This window comes from Hyaena hyaena, unplaced genomic scaffold (assembly GCF_003009895.1).
Source record: "Hyaena hyaena isolate Hyena2069 unplaced genomic scaffold, ASM300989v1 scaffold_890, whole genome shotgun sequence".
NCBI lineage: Eukaryota > Metazoa > Chordata > Mammalia > Carnivora > Hyaenidae > Hyaena > Hyaena hyaena.
In genome coordinates, this window is record NW_024081524.1 from 147,657 (window position 1) to 171,595 (window position 23,939).

Genomic DNA, 23,939 nt, shown 5'->3' on the forward strand with positions numbered 1-23,939 from the left:
AGTCTGGTCTTGCCTGACAGACTGCTGGTTGAGGTGTTTGGAGAGGGGAGTCTGAGACCCCAGGCTGCGCGATGCACGATGGTGCTGAGCGGGAGGGACTGGGGAGAGGCCAGCACCAACCCAGCCCACAGCATGAGACAGGTGCACATCACCAAGCAGCCAGGGGGCACGATCTGACATGTGATTCCAGGGTCGGCCTCTACTATTTCAAATCTATGGCTTGCAAGTAGGATAATTTTTAAATAAAGTGCCGTCAGTAGTGCATATATGACAGATACTCTGCAACCCAGATGGCCAGAGATTCATTAGGATTACTCAGTGCTTCGGAGACTAAAAAAAAAACATGGACGGAAACTCCCACGGAGAGTTCAGAGCCCACAGCAAATCACATACATGCTCTGCCGAAGTCCCCAAATCTTGGAAACTCTGCAAAGTCAGCATGAGAATGAACTGAAGATCACAGGCAGTCATCAAAGGAAAAATAAAAGTAATTCCGCACCAGGGACTCTTTGGAATTGAGTCTGGAGGAGGGAGAGGGCCAGCCCATGCCAGGAGAATTTGCCTAAAACAAGCTTGTTTAATATTTAGTTCTAATCCCTATTCCTCTACCCCCTCCCCTCCCCCTTTTCAGGGATTTGGATCACTCTGGCGCCTCATTCTTTTGCACCTTTTTTACGTTCTAAAGATACGTGAATTCAATTTATCTAAGAGCACAAAGGAATTAATTTTGTATTTCTAGTAAAAACTTATTACATTTGCCCCCATCTTATTAATAGGCTTTCCTCATATCTATATTTGAATACGTTAAAGTCTTTGCATTCGGCATATCTAAAGTCCCTTGCTTAAAATGTTTAGTTCTAGCAATAAAAACATGCTTCTCTACGCACGGTTTCATACTCTGACAGCAAGATTTCCTTTGTTATTATGACTGTATGAATGAGAGAGCTTTAAAAATAAGATACGAGGAATTCTGATTCCCCTGTCTCGCTTCATTTTGCTGTAAAAGTAAATGCCTCCATGAAATAGAAACAAATATTCAGCATCACTTAATCAAACCAATAAGAAAGCATCACTTAATCAAATCAGTAAGAACATACAATGGCCATGCACACCTACCATGAGAAGGAAAAGCAAAGACCAAAATAAACAGCAAGGAACGGGGAGGCTTCCACAAATTCTGTATGAAATCACAGAGATCTCACAAATAATTATTGCTAGAAACAGTATTTTAAACGAAAGGTCTTTGGGCAAATGTATTCACACCGTCTTAAATACAAAGAGCAGTAAAATGCAAATCTGCTCATGATTAAAATACAAAATGACTCAGAAAAGGCCCTTTGATAAATCGGTCTTAAAAATTTGTCAAGTGAGGTTCTAAAGGTAGGCTTTTAGGCAAACTGCCCGCTAGGTGTACTGATTGCTAAGGGAACTGGTTTGAGGCTAATCTTGTGCGGGGCCCAATTCACTGGAGGTGCTGCCTGAATAAATGCGGGGTTCGTTCCGGACCCCGTACAAGTCCGGCTGCAGGGGATGCGCAGCGCGGGGATGCGCAGCGCGGGGATGCGCAGCGCGGGGATGCGCAGCGCGGGGATGCGCAGCGCGGGGATGCGCAGCGCGGGGATGCGCAGCGCGGGGATGCGCAGCGCGGGGATGCGCAGCGCGGGGATGCGCGCATTGCGCGGGGATGCGCGCATTGCGCGGGGATGCGCGCATTGCGCGGGGATGCGCGCATTGCGCGGGGATGCGCGCATTGCGCGGGGATGCGCAGCGCGCGTTGCGCAGGGATGCGGAAGGGCCCGGGAGGGGAGGAGGGGGAGGCGCATCCTTCCCGGCGCGGAGCCCCGCTGCCCCCTCCGCGCGCCGCACACGCTTCCAGGCGGCCGACCCCTCACGTCCTTTTCCTCCAGGACGGCGCCCGCCTTTCCTTCTGCGCGGCGGCCGCCCGCAGCTTCTCGGCCTCCTCCGCCTTCCTCTTTTCCTCCTTGGCCTCCTTGTACCTCCACTTGGGCAGCTGCAGGTGGGCGCTGTCCTTGGTGCTGCCCTTGGCGGCCGCCCGCTCGGGGTGGAAGGTGGGCGCGGGCGCCTTGCTGACGCGCACCCTGGGGATGACCACGCCGGGCCGCACGCTCGTCCTCCGCAGCAGCTGCAGGGGCAGGAGGCTGGCCCTCCGCGGGGCACCTGGCAGCGGCGGCGACGCCACGCTGGCCCTCGGAGCCCCCTCTTTGGAGACGCCCGCGGCCTGGGAGGTCGGCGGCGGCTGCTCGGCGCCCCCTCCCTGATCACGGCCCTGGGCGGGCGTGTCCGGGTTCCCCCGAGCCTCCAGGATCTCCTGCACTGCCAGCCGCCTTTTCCCCACACACGGAGGGTTCTCGGGGCACACGGTCTGGCAGACGATGGCCACGGCGGGGCTGTAGAGGCTCGTGGTCACCCTGACCATATGGTCCAGGACGCCCCCATCCTCCAGGCCCTGGCGTGAGCGGGAGGTCAGCGTGGAGCGCACGAACTCCGTGAGCCTCTGCAAGCAGTTTTTGGAGCCGGAGGGCTTCAGAACCGCCTCCGGGGGGAGCGGCATCTCTGGCTTGTACTTTTCCCCAAACTGCTCAGGGAAGGGCCGCTCCAGCAGCCTCTGGATGAGGCGGACGGCCTCCAACCGTCCGGTGTAAGCAGCCCACTCTTGCGAGGACATCCCACGGCGGGGGTCCCTGGCATGGACATCTGCCCCTGAGAAAACCAAACACAAACAGTCATGGGACAATGCATCGAGGACTCTTCCCATCGAATGGCAGAAAATGAAAGGCAGTGAAATGGATCAAAGGCAAAACTTCCGCAACCTAGTAACAGTGGCACGGGCATCTGACCATGAACTACCTACTGTGTGTACTGTTGTAACACAGCCCACCTTTAAGTGCTCCTAATTTAATGGCTTGCCTTTCCTAAATAAAACCACCTGACCTCAGCACCTAAATCATGAATTTTTTAAAAATTTTAAATGTTTGTTTATTTTTGAGAGAGAGAGAGATAAAATGCAAGTGGGGGAAGGGCAGAGAGAGAGGGAGACACAGAATCCAAAGCAGGCCCCAGGCTCTGAGCCATCAACACAGAGCCTGAGGTGGGGCTTGAACCCATGAATCATGAGATCATGACCTGAGCTCAAGTTGGACGTTTAACCAACAGGTGACCCTACATCATAGAACTTTTAAGGAAATAAGATTTCATGGCTTTCCAGCCATGAAGAGATGACTAGACAGACTTGTAAACACTTCAATGTTACTACAATGTTCTAGAACACTAAAAGGAATAATCACTTGCAAAGCATTTGGTGTCCCATTTACTTATCATCTCACGATTTCCTCGATCTCCTGTGAGGACTCCGAGGGTCCCCACTGTGCAGGAAATGTGTGGCCCTCCACTTCTTGTACTGAGTGGTGAGCTGGTCCTGGGTCTATCATCTTTACGACTGCGGGCTTCTCCAGGACACAGCCCACATCTTACTCATTTCGGTTTCCTTGACACATGTCATCCTGGCTGGTGGCAGACATGCATTTCATAAAGGTTTGCTACCAAATGGAGAGTCACAGTGGCCAAGGGACCTACCTGAGGCATTGAAGTTGCTAACAGAGAAGGTCTCAGCTGCGTGTACTTCCTGCTGCCCTGCAGGGAGGGTCACTTCCTCTGTGTCCTCTATGACTTAGTGGTTTGTGCCAACATGGCCAGACGACAGTACTCCAGGGATTTAAACAAATGCTAATGTAGGTGCCCTATGAAGGTATTGCGTAGATGAGTTAGCACCCACTATCAGTTGTCTGAGTAAAGATTACCCTCAATAATGTGGGTGGGTGTCATCCAATCAGTTGAAGGCCTTAAGAACAAAAGCTAAAGATTTCTGGGGAAAAAGAATTCAGCCTCAAGACTGCAGCACTGGGGCACCTGTGTGGCTCGGTTGAGTGTCCAACTTCAGCTCAGGTCATGATCTCGCGGTTCGTGGGTTCAAGCCCCACGTCGGGCTCTGTGCTGACAGCTCAGAGCCTGGAGCCTGTTTCAGATTCTGTGTCTCCCTCTTTCTGACCCTCCCCTGCTCATGCTGTCTGTCTCTCTCTCTCTCGGAAATAAATAGAACATTTAAAAAGAATTTTTTATTTTTTTTTTTTTTTTTTTTTTTTTTTTTTTTTTTTTTTTTTTTTTTTTTTTTTTTTTTTTTTTTTTTTTTTTTTTTTTTTTTTTTTTTTTTTTTTTTTTTTTTTTTNTGTGTCTCCCTCTTTCTGACCCTCCCCTGCTCATGCTGTCTGTCTCTCTCTCTCTCAGAAATAAATAGAACATTTAAAAAGAATTTTTTAAAAAGACTGCAGCATTAACGTCTGCCCAAGTTTCCAGGCTGACTACCTGCAACTGCAGATTTTGAGCTTATCAACCCCCAAGGTCCTGGGAGCTAATTCTTTAAAATAAATTTCTTAATATGTATTTCCTATTGATTCTGTGTTTCTGGAGAATCCTGATTCCTATATCCTCAGTCTCCCTTTTACTAGTCACTTCCTTAATAAATCTCCCCATCCCCCTCACCGCCCCCTCCTAATATTGCAAATTTAAACTTCAGCTCAACTTGATGAGATGTTCATAAATTTCAGTGCAGTGGTATAAGAGAAATTAACAAGGAATTGCTGTTCAATTACTCTTGGTCCAATCTCAGCCCCATACACAGTTAAAAATCATGCAGGATTTCAGGTCCCATTAGTCATACTTTGGCAAAGCAGTGTGGAGAACTAGCGCAATTATCTAGTCTGTGAGCTCTCCAGGGACCGGGGCTGGCAGAGGCTTCTGCATTTATATCGCACGCAGACCCAGGTGTCTGACACGCGGTGGAGGCTCAGTATATACTGAACGGAGGTGATGGGGGGGGCTCAGCAGCATCCCTGGCCCGGCACCCCTTCAGTGGCCCCCTGGCGCCAGGAGGCCCGCTTACCTGAGCCTGCCTCATAATGTGCTTCATTCTGTGGCACATTAAAGAATAGACGTATTAGAAGAGTGATAATTATTTGGAACTGGAAATCGGGATGGAACTCATTAGCCAGAGTACAATTTATAAACTGACGACAATGAAAAGAGGGCAGTAAAAGTGTCATCGCAAAAAATAGATGACACATTAAACCTTAATTAATTGCATGTCACTTAAAAAGGAACAAACTGCAAAATTAAAATCTTAACGAACACTGCTTGAGAGAGACATTTTTCAAAAGCTGACGGAAAACTAAAGGAACAGCTGTCCAAAGGGCAGCTCACTGCTTCCTGTTGTTTTCGTACCTTTTCAAAATGATCTTGGGAGGGGCGCCTGGGGGGTGCTCAGTTGGTTCAGTGTCTGACTCTTGAATTTGGCTCAGGTCGTGATCTCACCGTTCCTGGGTTTGAGCCCTGTGTTGGGTTCCGGCACTGACAGCACAGAGCCTGCTTGGGATTCTCTCTTTCCCTTCCTCTCTGCCTCCCTCCCCTCTCTCTCAAAATAAGTAAACATTTAAAAAGAAACATCAAAATGATCTTGGAAACTACACACATTTAAAGACAAAGGCCACATGTGTAGCAACATGGATGGACCTTGAGGGTGTTATGCTGAGCAAAATAAGTCAGGCAGAGAAGGACAAATACCATATGTTTGCACGTATAGGAGGATTAGGAGGAACTTGATGGAGGAACAAGGGGGAGAAGAAGGGGGGAAATGGTGGGGGAAAGGGAGAGAGGCAAACCATGAGAGACTCTTGAATGCTGACAAAAACTGAGGACTGATGGATGGGGGGGGAGGGGGGATGGACATGGAGGAGGGCACTTGTGGGGATGAGCACCGAGTGTTATGTGGAAACTAATTTGACAATAAACTATTTGTAAAAAAAGTAAAATAAATAAATAAATAAATAAATTTCGAAAGACTGCAAAAAAAAATAAAAATAAAAAAATAAAAATAAAGACAAAGGCCACTCTGATGGTAATGTAGCCTCAGGACCCGAGTCATGCTACAAGTCTGGGATTCACTTCCTCAGGAAGGCCATATTAACGTCCTAGACACAGTGATTAAATCATGGGAGCCCAGCACCAATGGTCAACACTCTATACATAAACCTTTCAGAGACTAGAAGAATCTGAAAGGCCGGTGTATGCACCTTCTCCCCATGAACTACTGGCACCCCCACCCCGCACCCGATGCTGTCTCACCCAGGGCTCCAGCCATGCAGATAAAAGTTGGGCACCTACCCATGTGCCCATTTGCTGCCATGCTGAGTGCTGCTGAGTTGTCTACACAAAGTCTTCTATTTTATTCAAGGCCGCCACGTACTCAGTTCTGGGCAACGCGTCATGACTGGTGTAAACCAGGGTTTTGCTGTGTCAGTACTCCTGACATTCTGGGCCCAATCATTTTTGTTGTGGGGGCTGTCCTGTGCGTTGTTAAGGCCTTCAACAGCACCCCCAGGCTCTGCCCAGCGGAAGCAAGTGGCTTTCCACAGGGATGACAACCAGAACTTTCCCCAGACGTGAGCAAATGTCCCCTGGGTGCAACACCGACCCCCAGCCGAGCATACTGGTCTAACCCAGTAACTGCAATCCTGTTCCACTTCTCCTTGGCCTCTTACAAGGGTCAGTGAGCCCCAAAGGGAAGGCTTTGCACCCTGATGAAAGTGACAACGGTGGGTGGTGCTGCTTCCTGTCTGAAACACAGATCTGAAGCCTAGAGTTCTGGTGACTGTGATGCAATGTGAGGTGACCAGGGGGACAAGGGGTGCTGGGTGGGGGGATGCGAGGCACTGGCTGAGGGGGGTGCTGGGGGTGGGGAGGGGGTGCTGGGTGGGGAGGATGGGAGGTGCTGGGGGAAGAGGGTGCTGGAGGGAGGGGAGGTGCTGGGGGAGGGGGTGCTGGGTGGAGGAAGGGGTGCTGGGGGGAGGGGGGTGTTAAGTTGGGGGAGGGAGGTGCTGGGGGAAGAGGGTGCTGGGGGAAGGGGAGGTGCTGGGGGAGGGGGCGCTGCTGCGTGGGAAGGGAGGGGGTACTGGGTGGGGAGAATGGGGGCACTGGGGGGGAAGGGGAAGGGGTACACAGAAAGGGGAATCCAGCTCTGTGATGTGCTCGTGGAGCCCAGGGCCAGCTTTGCACAGCGACTGCCTGCCCGAGCCTCCTGGTGATGGGAGCAAAACAGATGCCTGTCTGCTTCCAGCCCCCGTCAAGTCAGGATGTCAGTAACGGGAAGCAGAAAGCATTCCAAACAGGTGCCAACGGAGAAAACAAGATTCCGTCGTTCATTCTCACACACTCTTCCCCCGGGGGTCACGGCCAGGTGCACGGGACTGGCAGTAGGCAGGCAGAGCCGGGGGCACCTCGCTTCCTTTCCTGTTTCTCTGCCAGCCCCCCACGTTACCTACCCTTTGAAGCCCATGTCTGCTCCCCCAGCAAGAGTCCTTCCTGACACAGGAAACTGTGGACGCTCCTGCAGCTTTCCTCGCGGGCCAGCCCAGCTTGTATCCTGGGTACTTGGGGATTAACCAATACCTTAGGAAAGAGCCCTGATCTGGGGGCTGGGGAAGGGAACACCTCTTTCCAGCCAGCCCCGCCCCCGAAGGCATTTCTGAGATATCTTGTACTTGGTCCTCCGGGGGGTCTCAGCAGGGCTGACTCCCAGTTACCCACGGGGTCTCCCCTCACTATCCTTCACCCGCTTCCTCACCTTCCAGAAAAGCTGGTCATCCCCCAAGTCCTGTCTCAAGGCTTCCTGTTGCGCCAAGCTAAGTGCCCAACCTACCACGTGGAATGCCTGGTTTTCAGCCCCTTCTCTGCATCCTACGTTGAAATTATTCCAGCCCTGGCAAATTCTCAGGTCACAGGGGATTCCTGTTTTCCGTATAAATAATAAAGAAACCTCTGCAGTGATATCGTTGTTCCAGAAGCATACAGTAGGGGCTTGCCTAGGACACAGACGACCACAGGATCAACAAGGAGAGTGCCTCTGCTCTGTGCCCCTTGCCCCTCGGGAAGCAAGCCACCTACACGTTCCGGGACATCGGCTCGGTTGCCGGGGACCACAGGAAAGGTGAAGGATTTTGTTTGCCTGTTTCCACTTCCCGAATGCCGAATGCCACAACACTTCAGGTACAAAAGCCAGCCTCCTAAACAGGTCTAGAGCCTGCCAGCCTCCAATGAGTTCTGCTTCTCTTCAGAGAAAGTCACCTCCTCATTGTGGCTTCTCGGGGCCACTTATTTCAATAGACCTGTCACTTCGGGGCATTAATATTCCACTGAATTAATAAGAATCCACAGCCCCACTTGGGATTCTTATCAGCAGAGCTGACTCTATTCCTCGGGAAGCCAAAGACCAAAGAGCCAATAAATCAGCTTTTCAGAACCTGGTTACCTTTTTATTAAAATCCAAAGTTTTGATAATTCCAACGTTATTTCGTTCTGCCTGACGAGGGAAGATAAGAGGTGATGTGTGTCTATATGCTATGAACTACTGGAAAGTCTAAACAGTGTCGGTGGGGCATCCAATTCAATAATCCATCGTTTCTAAAAGGAAACGCTTCCTATTGAATATAATGAAATTGCAAGTGGGAAATTCAACTCAGGTGCAGAATAAAGCTTGCACTTGGAACAAAGTGGATGAGATATGCATTTCTACCCATTAACGCATAATAGTGTGCGTGCATTTGCTTTTGAAATGATCACATGATGACCACTGCTTAGCTCTCAAGCGACCTTCCACAGCTGCACCAAACACACTCTATGTTCAAGTGTCAATCCCAAGAAATACTCACGAATTAGTATCTTTAAAGGCTTTCTTAATATTGATATGTTAAATGGAAAGAAGACTTAAAAATACTTGTGCAAATTTTTTAGGCATCCCAGCAAGTATCCTCATTGCTAACCATCAAACCCAGGAAAGACAATCACACATTTTTTTCTTTTTTTTTTTTAAAGATTATTTATTTTGAGAGAGGGAGAGAGAGAATGAGTGTGGGAGGTACAGAAAGAGAGGGAGAGAGAAAGAGAATCCCAAGCAGGCTCCACACTGTCAGTGCAGAGCCTGATGTGGGGCTCAAACCCACAAACAGTGAGATCAAGACCTGAGCTGAAACCAAGAGTCGGATGCTCAACTGACTGAAGGTGCCCCTTGCATTTTTTTCTTTTAAAACATACATGCACATCTACTGTCAAGGGAAAAGGTAATGCATTTTCCTGGGAAAAAGAAGTGTGAGCTACCTCAGAGGTAATAGTAGAAAATTAAAATCTTTGAGAAGTTAAACACCAAAACCTTAGAGGGCAGTTCAGAAACTCCTCCGGAAGAGCTGTCAGATTTTTATTTTTAGAACAACTATAGAACAAGCTGGAAGGAGGAATGCATATAAGAAAGAAAAGATTCTTCTTCTTTTTTTTTTCTTTTTTTTTGATCCTTTCCCATTTAAATTACTGACACCAGTAATTTCTCAACAGGACGCCACTTCACCGGCCCAGGGGACCTTTAGCAATGTCTGGAGACATTTTTGGTAGACTAAGGGAGTGCTAGCATCATCTCGTGGAGAGACCAGGGTGGGTGCTAAATATCCCACAATTCCCAGGATGGCCCCCCCACCACAAAGAATTATCCAGCACCGAATGTCAACCGTAACAAGATTCCGAAGCCGTGACCTATGTGTGTCTTGCCCTCAGCAGGGAAGTTTAAGTGTTTCATCAAGGGGATATTTTTCAAGGGAGAAAAAATATACCGCTGTTTTTCATTCGTGTAACAAATAATTACTGAGCACATCAATTCACAAATAGCAATAACAAAATAACAACCGCCATTGACCAAAGGCACCCATGGGCTTTCCACAGGGGAGTTCATTCAGTCCCCATTACGACTCCCTACAGCAGCTACAGTCATTCACCTCACCTTCCAGAAGAGGAAACTGAGGCCCAGGACATTAGGTGACTGGCCCAGGTGTAGAGGCGATAAATGAAAGGACTGGAATTAAAAGCCAGGGGTCCAGGCTTCCAAGTTAGTTCCGCTGACCATTCTGCTCAGGCCAGGAGCCGTTCAGGGATGAGCACGCTAGACATCTGCTCCGTGCGGACTGTGTGAGACTGATGTGCAGGGCCCCGGAGGAGGGCACAGGGAAGGGGGAGAGGTGTACAGAACCTAACGCCAGATTCACCATCCATAACGAGACCCTGGACACGCCCAAAGGGGGTCTGCAATCCTGTAAATGCTTAGCGAACGCCAGAAACTTCCAGCAGACCCAGAAAAAAGGCAGAATGACAGCCAACACCTGGGCATTTCCCAGAGTGACGGGAAGGCGACGGACCCAAGAACAAAAGGGCTTGTAATTCAAATTAATTCATCAGGAAAAAATGAAGCGATGTGATTAACGCCATAAATGCTTGGGTAAAAAAGGAAATTACTAAACACTTATGATCAATTATAACTAAGCTCCAGAAGTAATAAAAGCAGACGAAGCTTCCCCCAAATCCAAGAGCATCACAAACACCGTCTAATAAGAGGAAGTGTCTGTTTGTCCCTGCAGGACAGGCAAGGCCTTGACTCCTCTGAAACTGATAGATCTCGCCTTTCAAAAATGAAACTGTCAGAGTCCAAAGCACCATCAATGGGACTCATTCTGACTACGATCTTTTTATTTCCAAGAAAGTTTTCCTCTCCAAAGCCTGTCATCACTTACGGGATTTGTTTCTTCCAGTATCTCCTGAAACACTCAGGGTAAAGTGAGTGTAAAAGAAAAAAAAAAAGGAAAAGAAAGAAAGAAAGAGGAAGGGCACCTGGGTGGCTCAGCCCATGAAGCATCTGACTCTTGATTTCAACGCAGGTCACCATCTCATGGTTTATGAGTTAGAGCCCCACGTCAGGCTCTGCGCTGACAGTACGGAGCCTGCTTGGGATTCTCTTTCCCTCTTGCGCTGTCCCTCCCCCGCCTTTCTCAAAATTAATAAAATAAACACTAAAAAAAAAAAGAAAAGAAGGAAGTTGTCTAAACGGAACCACAAGCCGAGGCTGATACCCTGAAGGACGCTGTGGCCGCCCACAGAGAACTCCCACGGGAGACTAGATGCCACCTCTCAGGACCCTGTGGGCCCAAGCGTGAAGCCAGCCAAGAGCAAAAATGGGGAAAAGCAATGAAATGAAATCACCGTGGCAGCAGCGCCTCACACTGGGTGAGGGGGGTCTGCGCCCGACCCCGTGTGTGCGTGTTGCACACATTCTCCCACTTAATTCTCCAAATTATCCAGTGAGGCTGTGATAAAGACGACCACGGACTGCATCCTAGAGGGTGGAGAGGAGCTGGAGACTGGCTGCGCGGAATCTGGCTCGGCCGGTCACTAACTCCGCACAGCCCTCCAGAGTTTACACAGCAGGGCCGCAGTTAGTCCCGGGGGAGGGGACGGAAGTCATGACTCCCCAGTTCACAGATGGGGGACAGGAGGCTCAGAGAAGGAAGCGCTCCCTCCAAGATGCCAGGTCATAAAGGGCAAGGCAGGGGTGTCTGTTCATCCAAAGCTACAGCCTGAGAACTTTCCACTCTGTGACATGTCACTGAAAAGGGAAACTGATGCCTACAGCACCATGTGACTCCAGCCACCAGCAAGTGGGGGGTCTAGGATGGCTGCTGGGCCCACCCCGCCATCCCTGCGCCCACCCTCAATGGGACAGGCTTGCCACTGCCAGAACACACACTTCTAAAGAACAAAGAAGAACAAAAACGGGCAGGGAGAAGCTAAGGGTGAAGGAAGAGCTCCTCAGGGAGCAGGAAGGGGTTTCCTACGGGGTGACCAATGCTGTGACCTCCCGCCCCACCCTGAGGGGTGTGCTTTCCTTTTTGATAGTTTCAGCTCAGAGGATGACAGCCGCACATCTCAAAGAAACTGTTCTTTGCTACGTTCTTCTGCTCAGCTCGGTCTCTGAGGAACTGAGTTCTCTAGATACGTATTGTTTCTTTATACATAAGTTTATTTACTTATTTTGCGAGAAATTACAAGCGGGGGTGGCAGAGAAAGGGGGAGACAGAGCAACCTCCATGCTGTCAGCACAGAGCCTGACATGGGGCTTAAACTCACGAACCGTGAGATCATGACCTGAGCGGAAACAAAGAGTTGGACGCTTAACCAGCTGAGCCACCCAGGTGCCCTGTCAACATACATCCTTTTTTTTTTTCCTTAGAGAGAGAGACAGCGTGAGCAGGGGAGGGTCAGAGAGAGGGAGACACAGAATCTGAAACAGGCTCCAGGCTCTGAGCTGTCCGTATAGAGCCCAACACAGCACTCGAACCCATGAACTACAAGATCAGGACCTCAGCCAAAGTCGACGCTTCATCGACTGAGCCACCCAGGTGTCCCAATATATATTCTTTAAAGGAGCAAAATCAACAGGTCCTGAGAGCCCTGGGACCGCACGGGACAGGTGGAGACATACCTGCCAGCATCAGGGCTCGGATGCATTCCGTCCGTCCCTGCATGGCGGCTTTCATCAGGGCCGTGAACCCAAACACGTTCCTCCTTTCAAGGTCAAGACCAGGAAAATAGTTCAACAAGTAGTTGGTGATGATGGCGTGCCCTGCAAAGAGAATTACACACGCTAATTGACCACATTCCACAAGGAGGGAAGCGTTCCTGGAAAGAGAATTCTTAGAGGAAGAGAGAGAGCGAGCCAGTCCACCTGCAGGGGGTGGGGTGGGGGGTTGCCTCTCAGACACAAGACTGAATTCTCATGAAGTCCAGTAAACAGGACACGGGGCACCATGCTAGTTCATTCTGGGTCTCTTTGGCACACCCCTCGGGGGCTCAGCTGTCTGTCAAACTGGTAAGGAGGGAGCATGGGGAGACAGTGTGTGGGGGTGGCGGGGACACAGAGCTGAACTAGCCTCCAGTGACACTAGCTGCTCAGGGGGAAGGTTCTGGATGCTGTCAGCTCCCAGCAGGTGATGCCAAGGCAAACAGATGCAGAACTAAAAATGAACCTCAGAGCCATTTCTCAGTCCTAAGAGAAGGTCACCAGCAATAGGATATGCCCGTTCATGTGGTCACTGTTACCACTGAGACATCTGTCTGTCTGTCTGTCTCTCTCTCTCTGTCTCTCTCTCTCTCTCTCTGTCTCTCTCTCTCTCACACACACACACACACACACACACACACAGAGGCAGTCAGGGAACTGGGAAATATTGCTACCCATACCCAGCCATAACCTAAGCTAGTAAGAACATTCATTTCAGAATACAGATTTTTCCATCCCCCCCACCCAAAAAAGAATACAGATTCTCCCCTTTACCACCTTGTACTTCCAAAAGGGACGTGATTTTATGCTCATTCCCAAATGGATCCTTAAAAAGCCCACAAGTTCTCAGATCAGGGTCAATAAGGAGAACGTCCTGTAAGAAGCATTATTCCCAGGATTCTCCAGGCTCACCCCCAGAAAACCAAAATGTGGGGGGGGCTCCTCAAACACAACTGCCAGGGCCACATAAAGAGGTTCTCGGGTCAAATGAACACGCTGCCCGATGCCTACTGGCCGTACTGAAGTCCTAGTGTGAAATCACAGCCACATTCCTCCACTTCAGTCACCTGGAGCAGGGCCCCAAGCCTGGCGCTAGTGACATTCGGGGCCAGACTGTTCTTGCCATAGGACTGTCCTGTGCACTGTCGGCCGGCCGGCAGCATCCCTGGTCTCCACCCTCTGGATGCCAGTAGCGTCCACATCGCTCCTTCCGCCCGGGTGTGACAACCAAAACTGGGTCCAGCCTGCCAAACACCCCATGTCGGATAAATCCCCCTGTTGAGAACTCCTGCCCTAGGTGCTCAGACTTCACGGTTTCAGGACTGAAAGTGGTGAGGTGGGAGATGGCTTTCTCTCCACCTCCCCTTCACCCTGGCCCCTGCACCCCCAGACCCTCCCCTGCACCCTGGCCCCTGCACCCCCAGACTCTCCCCTGCACCCCAGACCCTGCACCCCGGCCCCTGCACCCCCAGACCCCTCCCCTGCATCCTTGGGCCCTTCCCCTTACCCCAGCCCCGGCACCCCCAGACCCTTCCCGCAGCTGCCTCCTGCACCCAGGCCCCTGTTGACTCAGCCGACCTGCCCTGGAAACCGCGAGCGGGGGCAGGTCACCCCTCTCCTGGGCCCGGGTGGACGTGCTGGGCTCCCAGCCTCCGTCCTCACACGCCCAGGATCCAGCTCTCTGAACCCCCCCTTTCTTTCCAGGGCACATGTGTTCCTGGGGATCCCCCACCATCAGGCTGCAGGCATGCGGCCCCGTGGACACTCCAGTGCCCTCTGTCGTTAACTGGCCATCACCCTCTCCCCCGAGGGAGGCGCCTGCACCACGGAGATGCTAGGCCCTCGAGGCCCCTTCCCCCGGCTGACGCCAGGGCAGTCACTGCATGAGATCTAGGATGGGGCAGAGGAGGGGAGGCCTCATGGCTGCCCGCTCTCAATAAAAATTGGGGTGTGGACTCTTCTAGAAGCATTGTCTGCTTACCACGGACCTCAGCCCATCTCCTGAACTCGTGGCAAAAATTAAAAGGTGAACCATGAAGCTTTCTGAGAGAGAAATACTGACTAACAACATGACCTTGCCGGGAAGAAGCCAGAAACAAACAGGTGCCACACACCAGCCCGGTGACTCTCAGTTTCCAATCAGCTCGTGCTTCAGCTCATTTACCCACTGTGCCCTCCGTTGTCATCACAGTGCCATGGAAGGGACGATGCCAGCTGCCAGGTGCCCAGATCAGCTTAACTGCTCTAAACGGTCAGGGACAGGAGGGTCCTTTGATCTCAGTTTAGGCTTGTCACCCAGCTGAATGCTTTGTGGCACCTGTCACTTAGATTTAGCCAGGGTCAAAGTGAAACGAATTGTAATTCGTTTAGAGCCATTTCTTCTAAAATGTGAAAGCGTGTCTGTCATGATTTGCGGCAGGATGTCCTCTGCACCGATATATCCTAACGCTTTGAACAGACAGGAGAGGAAAACCCTGAAAACCCACACTGCGAACAGCGCACTATACAGAACTGTTCTGCTTCTTATGTTGAGCTCAGAAAAATCAACATGTGGCCGACTCCTCCTGACACACAGGCAGGAGCTTTCAGTGACCCATGAAATCCATCCCGTCCCCCTCCCCCGCGCTGGCTTTCTCAGGAGAGCAGAATAATCCCTCTTAAACACAGATGGCCTTGTTCAATGAAATCAACGCTGGACAAGACGCTTCTAAGAATATTAACCTTTCTTCTGTTAATAAGAAGACAACAGGTCCAAAATGGAGTCACTTATGCTAAGTCCCCAGTCACCAAACAGTTTTTAATTACAGTTTTGGCTCTCCCAGGAATGGGATCTTAGAATGAACAGGGCAGGGACAGAGAGAGACAGAGAGAGAGGACTGCAAGCAGGCTGTCAGGGCAGAGCCTGACGTGGGGTGCAATCCCACAAAGTGTGAGATCATGACCTGAGCCAAAATCAAGAGTTGGAGTAATACAGATAGATAGACAGACAGGACAAACACACACAGCCTTCCTTATATAACTAGAACGTGCACCATTCTGAAATCTAGTTTGAGCCCAGTCCAAACTTCTGGGATAAAATTTAGTTCCTGAAGTCCTCGGATAAAATCCTTTCAAAGGCTGGGCTCTCCCTTGAGACCCCTAGAGCAACCCCCATGAGCCTTACCCTGCCAAAGAGAAAGACAGAAGTGACCCAGGGGCTAAGTGAGTTCTGGATGAATTAGCTTCAGTGGCATGATTAAACAGCAGTGTAGACAGAGAACACAGTGCTTAGAAGAGCTGACTGCGAGAACACTCAAGTTCAAGTCCCAGCCTGCCACTTAAAATCTGGGTGACCCGGGAAAGTGAGTCAACTTCACTGAGTCTCTGTTTCCACTTCTGGAAAATGGGAGATAATATCGACCTCACCATTGTGAAAATCACAGAAGACAGTGTGTGTCAAAAAGTGCCTTGCAGGGGCGCCTGGGTGGCTCAGCTGGTTGAGTGTCCGACTTCGGCTCAGGTCGTGATCCCCCAGTAAGTGGGCTCGAGCCCCGCATCGGGCTCTGTGCTGACAGCTCAGAGCCTGGAGCCTGCCTCAGATTCTGTGTCTCCCTCTCTCTTTGCTGATACTCTGTCATTCTCAGAAATGAATAAACGTTAAGAAAATTTTTTTTTAAAAATAAGTGTCTTGCAGAAAAATTCCAGATAATTCACGCAGGTACTACACTCTGAAGGTGGTGGAGCATAACAGCCTACTCCTTACTGCGTGGCTGTGAGAGTGACTTCCGTCCGAGGAGGAGACGATGCTGAGCAGGGAGGGGACAGCAGAGAAACCTGACAAACACAACAGCCTCAACCAGGTGACCAAGGTGACCCTCCATGGTGATAAGTCATGTCGACGTCTGTACTGACCAAGATTCGTGGCTGGACCAAACTTTAGTCGGGCTCCTGAACCCTCTCCCAGACCTGTCTGTGCATTTCCTTGAAAATCTAGTTTTAATAAGAACTCTGTTCAGTTTGACCAGCACCCCATCCTCCACATCTGATCCTGGGTCTCATCCTCCACACCCCCTAGGGGAGGACAGATCACCCGTCCCATCTTCAGCAAGAATCCTATTACCTCAGTTCAGCCAGAACTTCCTTTACCCCGGATGCTCTTCTGAGTAACTTTCCACGTGCTGTCCCCCACCCTGTTCCTTGGCTATAAATTCCCACTTGCCTGTGCTGTACCGGGAGCTGAGCCAACCCCCACCCCCGCCGGCATCTGCAAACTCCTGTGGCAGTGGCCCTGTCTCAGCGGTGCTGAATGAAGCCTTTCCCCATCGTTAACAACTGTCCCTGCATTTTTAAACAGGACCTTTGAATTAAGATGTGATGAGAACAGTACTGTGATCCGCAGCCCTCCGTCAAAACTTACAACCCTAGTGTCATCGTGAGGAAACATGAGGCACCCCCAAACTGAGGGATACTCTTACCAACTCCCTGACCAGCATTCCCCTACACTGTCAAGGTCATAAAAACAAGGAATGTGTAAGAAACCATCACAGCCAAGAGGAGCCTCACATGACAACTAAATGCAACATGGAACCCCCCATGAGATCCGGAACAGAAGGGCATCAGAGAAAAGCTGATAAAGTCTGAGTAAAGAATGGACGTGAGTGATGGCTGATAAAGCATCGATACTGGTTCATTCACCGTGCCGAACAGACCCCACTAATGTAAGATCTAAGCACGGGGGGCGGGGGGGAACTAGGTGTGGGTATAAGTGGGTATAAGAGACTTTCTGTAGCTCTTCTGTGAGTCTAACTATTGTAAAATCAAACATGTGTTTTTAAAAAAAAAGGAGCACATAGCATGGGGCCGCTCGACAAGAATACAAGGTCAGGACAGTGGTTCTGGGTGGGCAGCTGGGTGTGGATCCTCTCCGCACTGCACCCAAGCCTTCCTGGGTGGTGGGCAGCCAAGGGGCCCCAGGAGAGCAGGCGGGTGGGGAGGCGTGGCTGACTTTGCGGGCCCCTAAAGAACTGACTGGACAGGCCTTGGTGACTGTTTGGCTGAGCCAAGCGCAGAAACTAAAAAGCTGAAGGTGCCTTCTGGTATCGCCCCACCGCCAGGTTTCTGGCTCCAATGTGGACGGCCAACGGCGGTATCGCTGAGTGAGCACATGAGGGTAGAAACCCATGACACCCCAGGTGCCCACGGACGCAGCAGCTCGGCCGGGTCTCCCACCCAGCCCACCCACGCTACTTCCCAGCTGACTATCCCCCGAGTCCCATGTGGAAAATTTTTAACTTTCCCCACTGCATTTCTTCTTTTTTTTAAATATGGAACTTGATGAATTCGCATGCCGTCCTTGCACAGAGGCCAGGCGATCTCTGTATCGCTCCGACCCGAGCATGTGGCGGCCGAAGCGAGCATAGTTCCCACTCTTAAATCACCTACGTCCCAGCCAACCCCACTCTCTGGAGATGACACCGCTCCTACCTCACAGAGGGAACAGAAACCACAAGAAGGGAACCCCCGCAGCTTTCCCTCATCACCCCCACAAACTTCCCCACATCCACAAGCAGTCTCTCCTCCTTCCCGCCTCAGGAGAAAGGAAGGGGGAGTCTTCTATGCCAATCCCTCCTCCCTTTCCAGTGCTTTAAAAAGACTCTCCGCCCACTTCTGTGGAATATTTGTACTCCTGATGACCTGATCTCTCTTCAACCTCTCCCTCCTTGCAAAAATCCATCCTCATCAGATGGCACTGATTGCCCAGGGTTTCCACGTTGTCCTTTGTCACAGGACTTCACCGCTCTCCTGTTAAGAACACTGACCAATGGGACATTTAAAAACACGATGCAAAGGGCGCCAGGGTGGCTCAGTCAGTTAAGCACCCAACTTCGGTTCAAGTCATTATCTCATGGTTCACAAGTTCGAGCCCCACATCGGGCTCTGTGCTGGCAGCTTCGAGCGTGGAGCCTGCTTCAGATTCTGTGTCTCCCTCCCTCTCTGCCCCTCCCCAACTCATGCTCTCTGCCTCAAAAATAAATAAAACATTAAAAAAAAATTTAAGTATGTTAAAAATAAATAAATAAAATAAAGGCATAATGTAAATAGAAGCTTGAAATGCACTTACTTGGCTAAACCTTTCTCGCACTTGTGCCTCAGCGATCTTCCTAAGAAAAACATTCCCAGGCCAGCCTGATGGTCCCAGGGAGAAGACAAGAAACGCACGGAGCAGAGCTGCCAGAGCTGAAGTACACAAGCACACTCCAGAACAGGGTCCAGCTCACCCACACACAGGTGAGCGACAGTAGTCTAGATGATCTGATCCCCGGCCCATTCAGTAATGCATGAACAATAAACATATCTTAAACTAGAGTTTGGGTTGCTTGTTATGCAGCAATAGCTAACTGGATATTCATGAGAATGGGTCTCCCATCTTAAAACATTTTCATACATACATACGACTGTCTCAGTCCAGTCAGGCTGTTGTAACAAGCTCCCATTGACTGGGTGACACATACAACAGGTATTTACATCCCAGTTCTAGAGTCTGGGAGTCCACGATCAAGATGCCAGGAGGTCAAGTGTCTGGTAAGACTGATTCCTAGTTCACACAGAGCTGTCTTCTTTTTGTGTCCCCACATGGCAGAAGCGGGGAGAGAACTTTCTGGAGTCTCTTTTCTAAAAGCAATAATGCTCTTCATGAGAGCTCCACCATCATGACCTAATCATCTCCCCAAAGCCCACCTTGTAATACCATCATCTTGGGGGTCAGGATTTAACTCAAGTTTGGAAGGAACATAACCATCCAGTCCATTGCAAGGACCAGTAATGATCCTGTGGACTTGTCTCCTCATTCCAGCCCCGACCCTCAGTCATCCGACTTCTCGGCTCAGCTTCCTGAGTCATCCGCTCTCACTCTTGCTACTGACACTCCCCCAATCCTCCTGAAAGTGCCCTCCATCCGTCCCCAGTGACCATACTGTAGGGGACCCCATGGCTATCAGCCAGTTTTCCTCCTGACGTCTTCAGTGTTTACCCCTTGTCTTGATCCACCCTTCTGAAACACCCTCTTTCCATGGCTATCCTGACAGTTCACCCTTCTGATGTTCCCCGCATCTCTCCAGCCACTCCTTCTCAATTTCCTTTATGAGCTTCTCTGTTCTCTCCTTCCCGAAATGCTGTGGTGCCTCAGATGCATGACTAAGCCCTTCTCTTATCCACACACTCTTCCATGGTGACCTATCCACTCTCCTGGATCCACATATCACTCGAGAACTCCCAGACTGCTTATCTCTAGCCCTGTCTCTCTTCCTGACTTTCTTATCTAAATATCTGTCTAATGGATATTTTATCTTGAGGGTCCCACAGACAAATCAAACCCAAAATAGGTTTCTTCGAAACCCGCTCCTCTCTCCCACATTCCTTATTCAGGGATGAATGTCACCAATCACCTAGGTGTCCAAGCCAGAAATCCGGGCTTCATCTTCAGCCCTCCCTCCCTTTTTCCCCATCCAAAGGATTCTGCCAACCCCATCTCTTAAATACCTTGCAAGAGTATCCTTATTTCTCTATTCCCATAACTACCCCCTCATCTGGACCATCACACCCCCAAGGGCTCCAGCCTCTCTCCTAACTGTCCTTTTTGGTTCCATTTCTGCCCTCGCATCAATTCTCCACACGACCAATATGATAACTCCAAGAAGAAATTCTTCTGATCAAGAAAACTACTACTGAACACCCTGAATGGTTTCTACTTCTACTTCACAGCTCTTTAGAAAGCTAGCTTCTTTGGGGGCACCTGGGTGGCTGAGCTGGTTAAGCATCTGACTCTTGATTTCGGCTCAGGTCATGATTTCAGGGTTCTGTGAGTTCAAGCCCTGCACTGGGCTCTGTGCTGACAGTGCACAGCCTGCTTGGGATTCTCTCTCTCTCTCTCTCTCTCTCTCTCTCTCTCCCCCTCTTTCTCTGCTCCTCCCTGCTCACCTTCTCTTTCTCTCTCAAAACAAATAAAAACTTTAAAAATAAATAAAATAAACTAAACACCTAGCTCCTTTTAATCTGGCTCTGCTCCCTGAAAGGTAGAAGATGCCACCCCAAAATATGCTACTTTGACAGATATGATTTTGAACTGAAGGCAGACAAAAGCAAAGCTCCCTGCCCTTTTCCATTTGCTTGAAAGTAGGACACAAATTTCCAAAAGAGTCCCTCCTTCCCTCTGTACCAAGAAGAGGAAAGTTCATCATTGAGGCAGCTGCAGATCCTATCAGCTTGGAACTATTCCAGAAAAATTGACATGACAAACTTTCTCGTCTCAGTCTACCATTAGTTTACAGAGCGCCATCCCTGGAAGCCTAACACTACTTTCTTTTGTCCTGTCATTTCTGTACATATTTGTTCTTTGCTCAAGATCCCATCGAAGCTGGAGTTCTAAGTCACCTCTTTGAGTTATTCATTTTTCCCTGGGTATCTCCTGTGTGTACATGAAGTACACACGTTTATCAGCATGTTTTTCTTCTGTTACCCAGCTACTTGATAAGTTATCTCTTCCAAAGGAAGCTCTTCGCTGGTCCGCCCAGCCTGAATTAGGCATATGAACCATCATGATATCCTGGGTCCACATTCCCATGTGGCTGTGGATTCCCACCACCACTACAACCTTCATGACTGTGCTCAGACATCCAAAACTTCTAACCGACAGTAAAACAAAGACATATCTGGCAAACGATGTGGCTCAAGGATTACTACCTCTCCTTTGGAAAAAATTCACTTATCAAAAAGGTTAATCATCAAGCTCTAGCCCACATTGCATAAGAATTGCATGGACATCACAAGTATTAATTGCTGATTAACTCAACATCTTTTTGAATACCAGTTTTGGGCTAAGAGTCTTATTTACTCCTTTATTCGAGGGAAGGAAACAGACAATAAACCCGTGCTCCTCTAAAAATGGGAAAATGTGACAGAATTTGATTTGACTAGTTTGACTCCAGGCACTTGAAATGTACTTTTCCACATTTCCAGATCAGGCCAGTAGAGGGAACTGTTGACTTTGAAAATGTCACATCCAACCCAGGCTGCAAGAGCAGATAGATGCTAAGTGTGGGGGCGGGAGGGGGGAAGGGGAGGAGCCATTGACAGGCTCCCTCTCAGTCAGCAGGGCAGGCAGGTGTCCGACTGAACAGCAGTGTGAACTATTGTGGGGAGGGGCAATGCAGTGGCCAGTGAGAAGGGCTCAGAAAACTGGAGTTTACAGGAAAAGGCAGGGCAATGCTAGGAAAACCCAGAAATCTGCCAAGCTCTAATTTCTTCCTCGAAACACTAGAAACTAAGAAAAAGGAAACCACTTCAAAAAACTAAAAAGAAAAGTCAGAATGAAGTCAGACTAAAATCATGACTGTGTGAGGCGATAACAAAATAAACTGAGGAGGCATTTATTCCTGGCTTTGAGCAGAGTCATGCATTCGCCTCTGAAGGGGGCCCTCCCCAAATCTGGTTCATGAGCCAGGCCTTGCACAGGCAGCCTGAGAAGCCCCTCCCCCCAACACACACACACACACACACACACACCCGTCCCCAGTCCTCACGACCACTCTGCTCTCTGCAGCGAAGGGCAAACAGAATCTCAGTGTATTTCCATCAGAATTGTGAAAATAAGTTCAAGGAATAGCAAGTTTCAAGGATGTCAGAGGTTACTTATGCCCAACCCACTTTATATCATCACCAGTTCAAAAAGATGCCTGTTATTTCCTCACGTTGTCACGCCCCTGTTCAAGAGGAAAGAGAAATGGAGAAAGGAAACGCTTAACTCCATTCCTGAGACTTCCTCATTTCCTTGGTTGTCTTCCTTTATATTTTATTTTTGTTGGGGCAGGACAGAGGTTGAGATTGCCGGCTAAATGAGATTTAGGGATTATTTGAGGATTTATTTTCATACATTCTCTCCACTGTAAAGGCCTAATACAGATCCAGTGGGGGTTTTGTTAGGCATTAGGTATCTGAAGAGGTTAGACTTTTTAGAGAACCGTTCGACTGGCAGATCAAGGTGTCTGCGTCTTAATTAATACTCATGAATGCTGAGTGAGTGCGGTAGAAAGCCACGATCTCCAACATTCAGTGCAGCTGTGATATCAAATAATATAAACATGTGGTTGCTTTAAAGTTTTCCTTAACCACACAGATCCCGTTGGGCCCAATGTTGACCAGACCAAGTCATCTGAGGTCATTCTGTCACCCTTTCCGGTGACTTGTTTTGGCACGGGGCACAAAACACAGCCCTGGAGGTGAGATATAAACAAAGCCCTGCTGGCAGCGTCTGGAACCGTTTCCCTGCCCTGGGGAACAGGCACCGACAGGGATTTGCCCCTCCCTCCCGAAGCCTCCATCTGCTCGAGTCTCCGCATCAAGAGGGAAAGGTCAACAGCACTTCCGAGAAGCTAGCTCCCTGGTCCTGGCCTCACAGAGCCGCTCAATGAAGCAACCCCGTAACTGTGGCCTTCAGACACATCGTGTCGCAAGAGAAGGCAGCTTCTTCATAGTCGAGGCCCTGTTTCACCGGGTTCTCAGTAAACTGCACCCACAAACCTGCTGACATCGTGGGCTGCAGTGAGAATCAGGGAAACCCAAGTGCAAACCGTAATTCATGGGTTGGCAAACACTGCAGACTGATCTTTTCCAGGGTTGGCAAGAATGCCCTTGGGAACTTGGTGGGAAGTACAAATTGTTATGGTTTTCTTCCTAAAGGCCCCTTGGCAGCAGCCCTGGAAATGTGTGTGTCCTTTGACCGAGCAACTGAGTTCTAAGAATCCACCCGTGCCTTTCTTCCCCTCCCTTCTCTGCCCTTGCTTTCGGGCCCAGAGGTCAGCCTCGGCAAAGGGCATCTGTTCACTCTCAGCCCTGAGGTCTCTGGTGTTGCTCAGAGGGAGAGACACGGGTACTCACCCATGCCTCCCCACCCCCACCTCCCAAGCTGCCAGCTTCGGCTTCCCAGTGAGTCTCCGGTGGACAAGTGAGGGGCAGCCCTCTGCCTCGGGCACTCTCTCAGGGTCCCGCCCCTGGCTCTGACCCCACCTCTGCAGACAGCCCCCACTTCAGTCATCGGACACCTGTTGCTCAACACACCCTCTTTCAGAAATGCACCCCCAGGGGTGCTTGGGTGGCTTAATCAGTTGAGCGTCTGACTTCAGCTCAGGTCATGATCTCACGGTTCCTGAGTTCAAGCCCCGCTTCGGGCTCTGTGCTGACAGCACAGAGCCTGCTTCAGACCCTCTGCCCACAACCCCCACACCTCCCCTGCTCATGCTCTCTCTGAAAAATAAACATCAAAAATATGTATATATATATATATTTATTTTTTTTATTTTTTTAAATTTATTTCTAGGAGAGAGAGAGAGACAGCGTGAGCAGGGGAGGGTCAGAGAGAGAGGGAGACACAGACTCTGAAATAGGCTCCAGGCTCTGAGCTGGCAGT

The 23,939-nt window shown here is 49.9% G+C and overlaps 1 protein-coding gene across 1 annotated transcript in view; it reads right to left on the reverse strand.

Moving 5' to 3' along the window:
• Positions 1-1,757: 1,757 nt before the first annotated feature.
• The window catches only part of ANKRD33B (ankyrin repeat domain 33B), a 74,954-nt gene continuing 52,772 nt past the window's right edge, over positions 1,758-23,939 (reverse strand). The window contains exons 3-4 of the mRNA XM_039220453.1: positions 12,422-12,562; positions 1,758-2,721 (exon numbers count right to left, since the gene is read on the reverse strand). Coding sequence (XP_039076384.1) covers positions 1,889-2,721; positions 12,422-12,562 — 974 coding nt within the window. The 3' untranslated portion in view covers positions 1,758-1,888. The remainder of the gene's footprint in view (positions 2,722-12,421; positions 12,563-23,939) is intronic.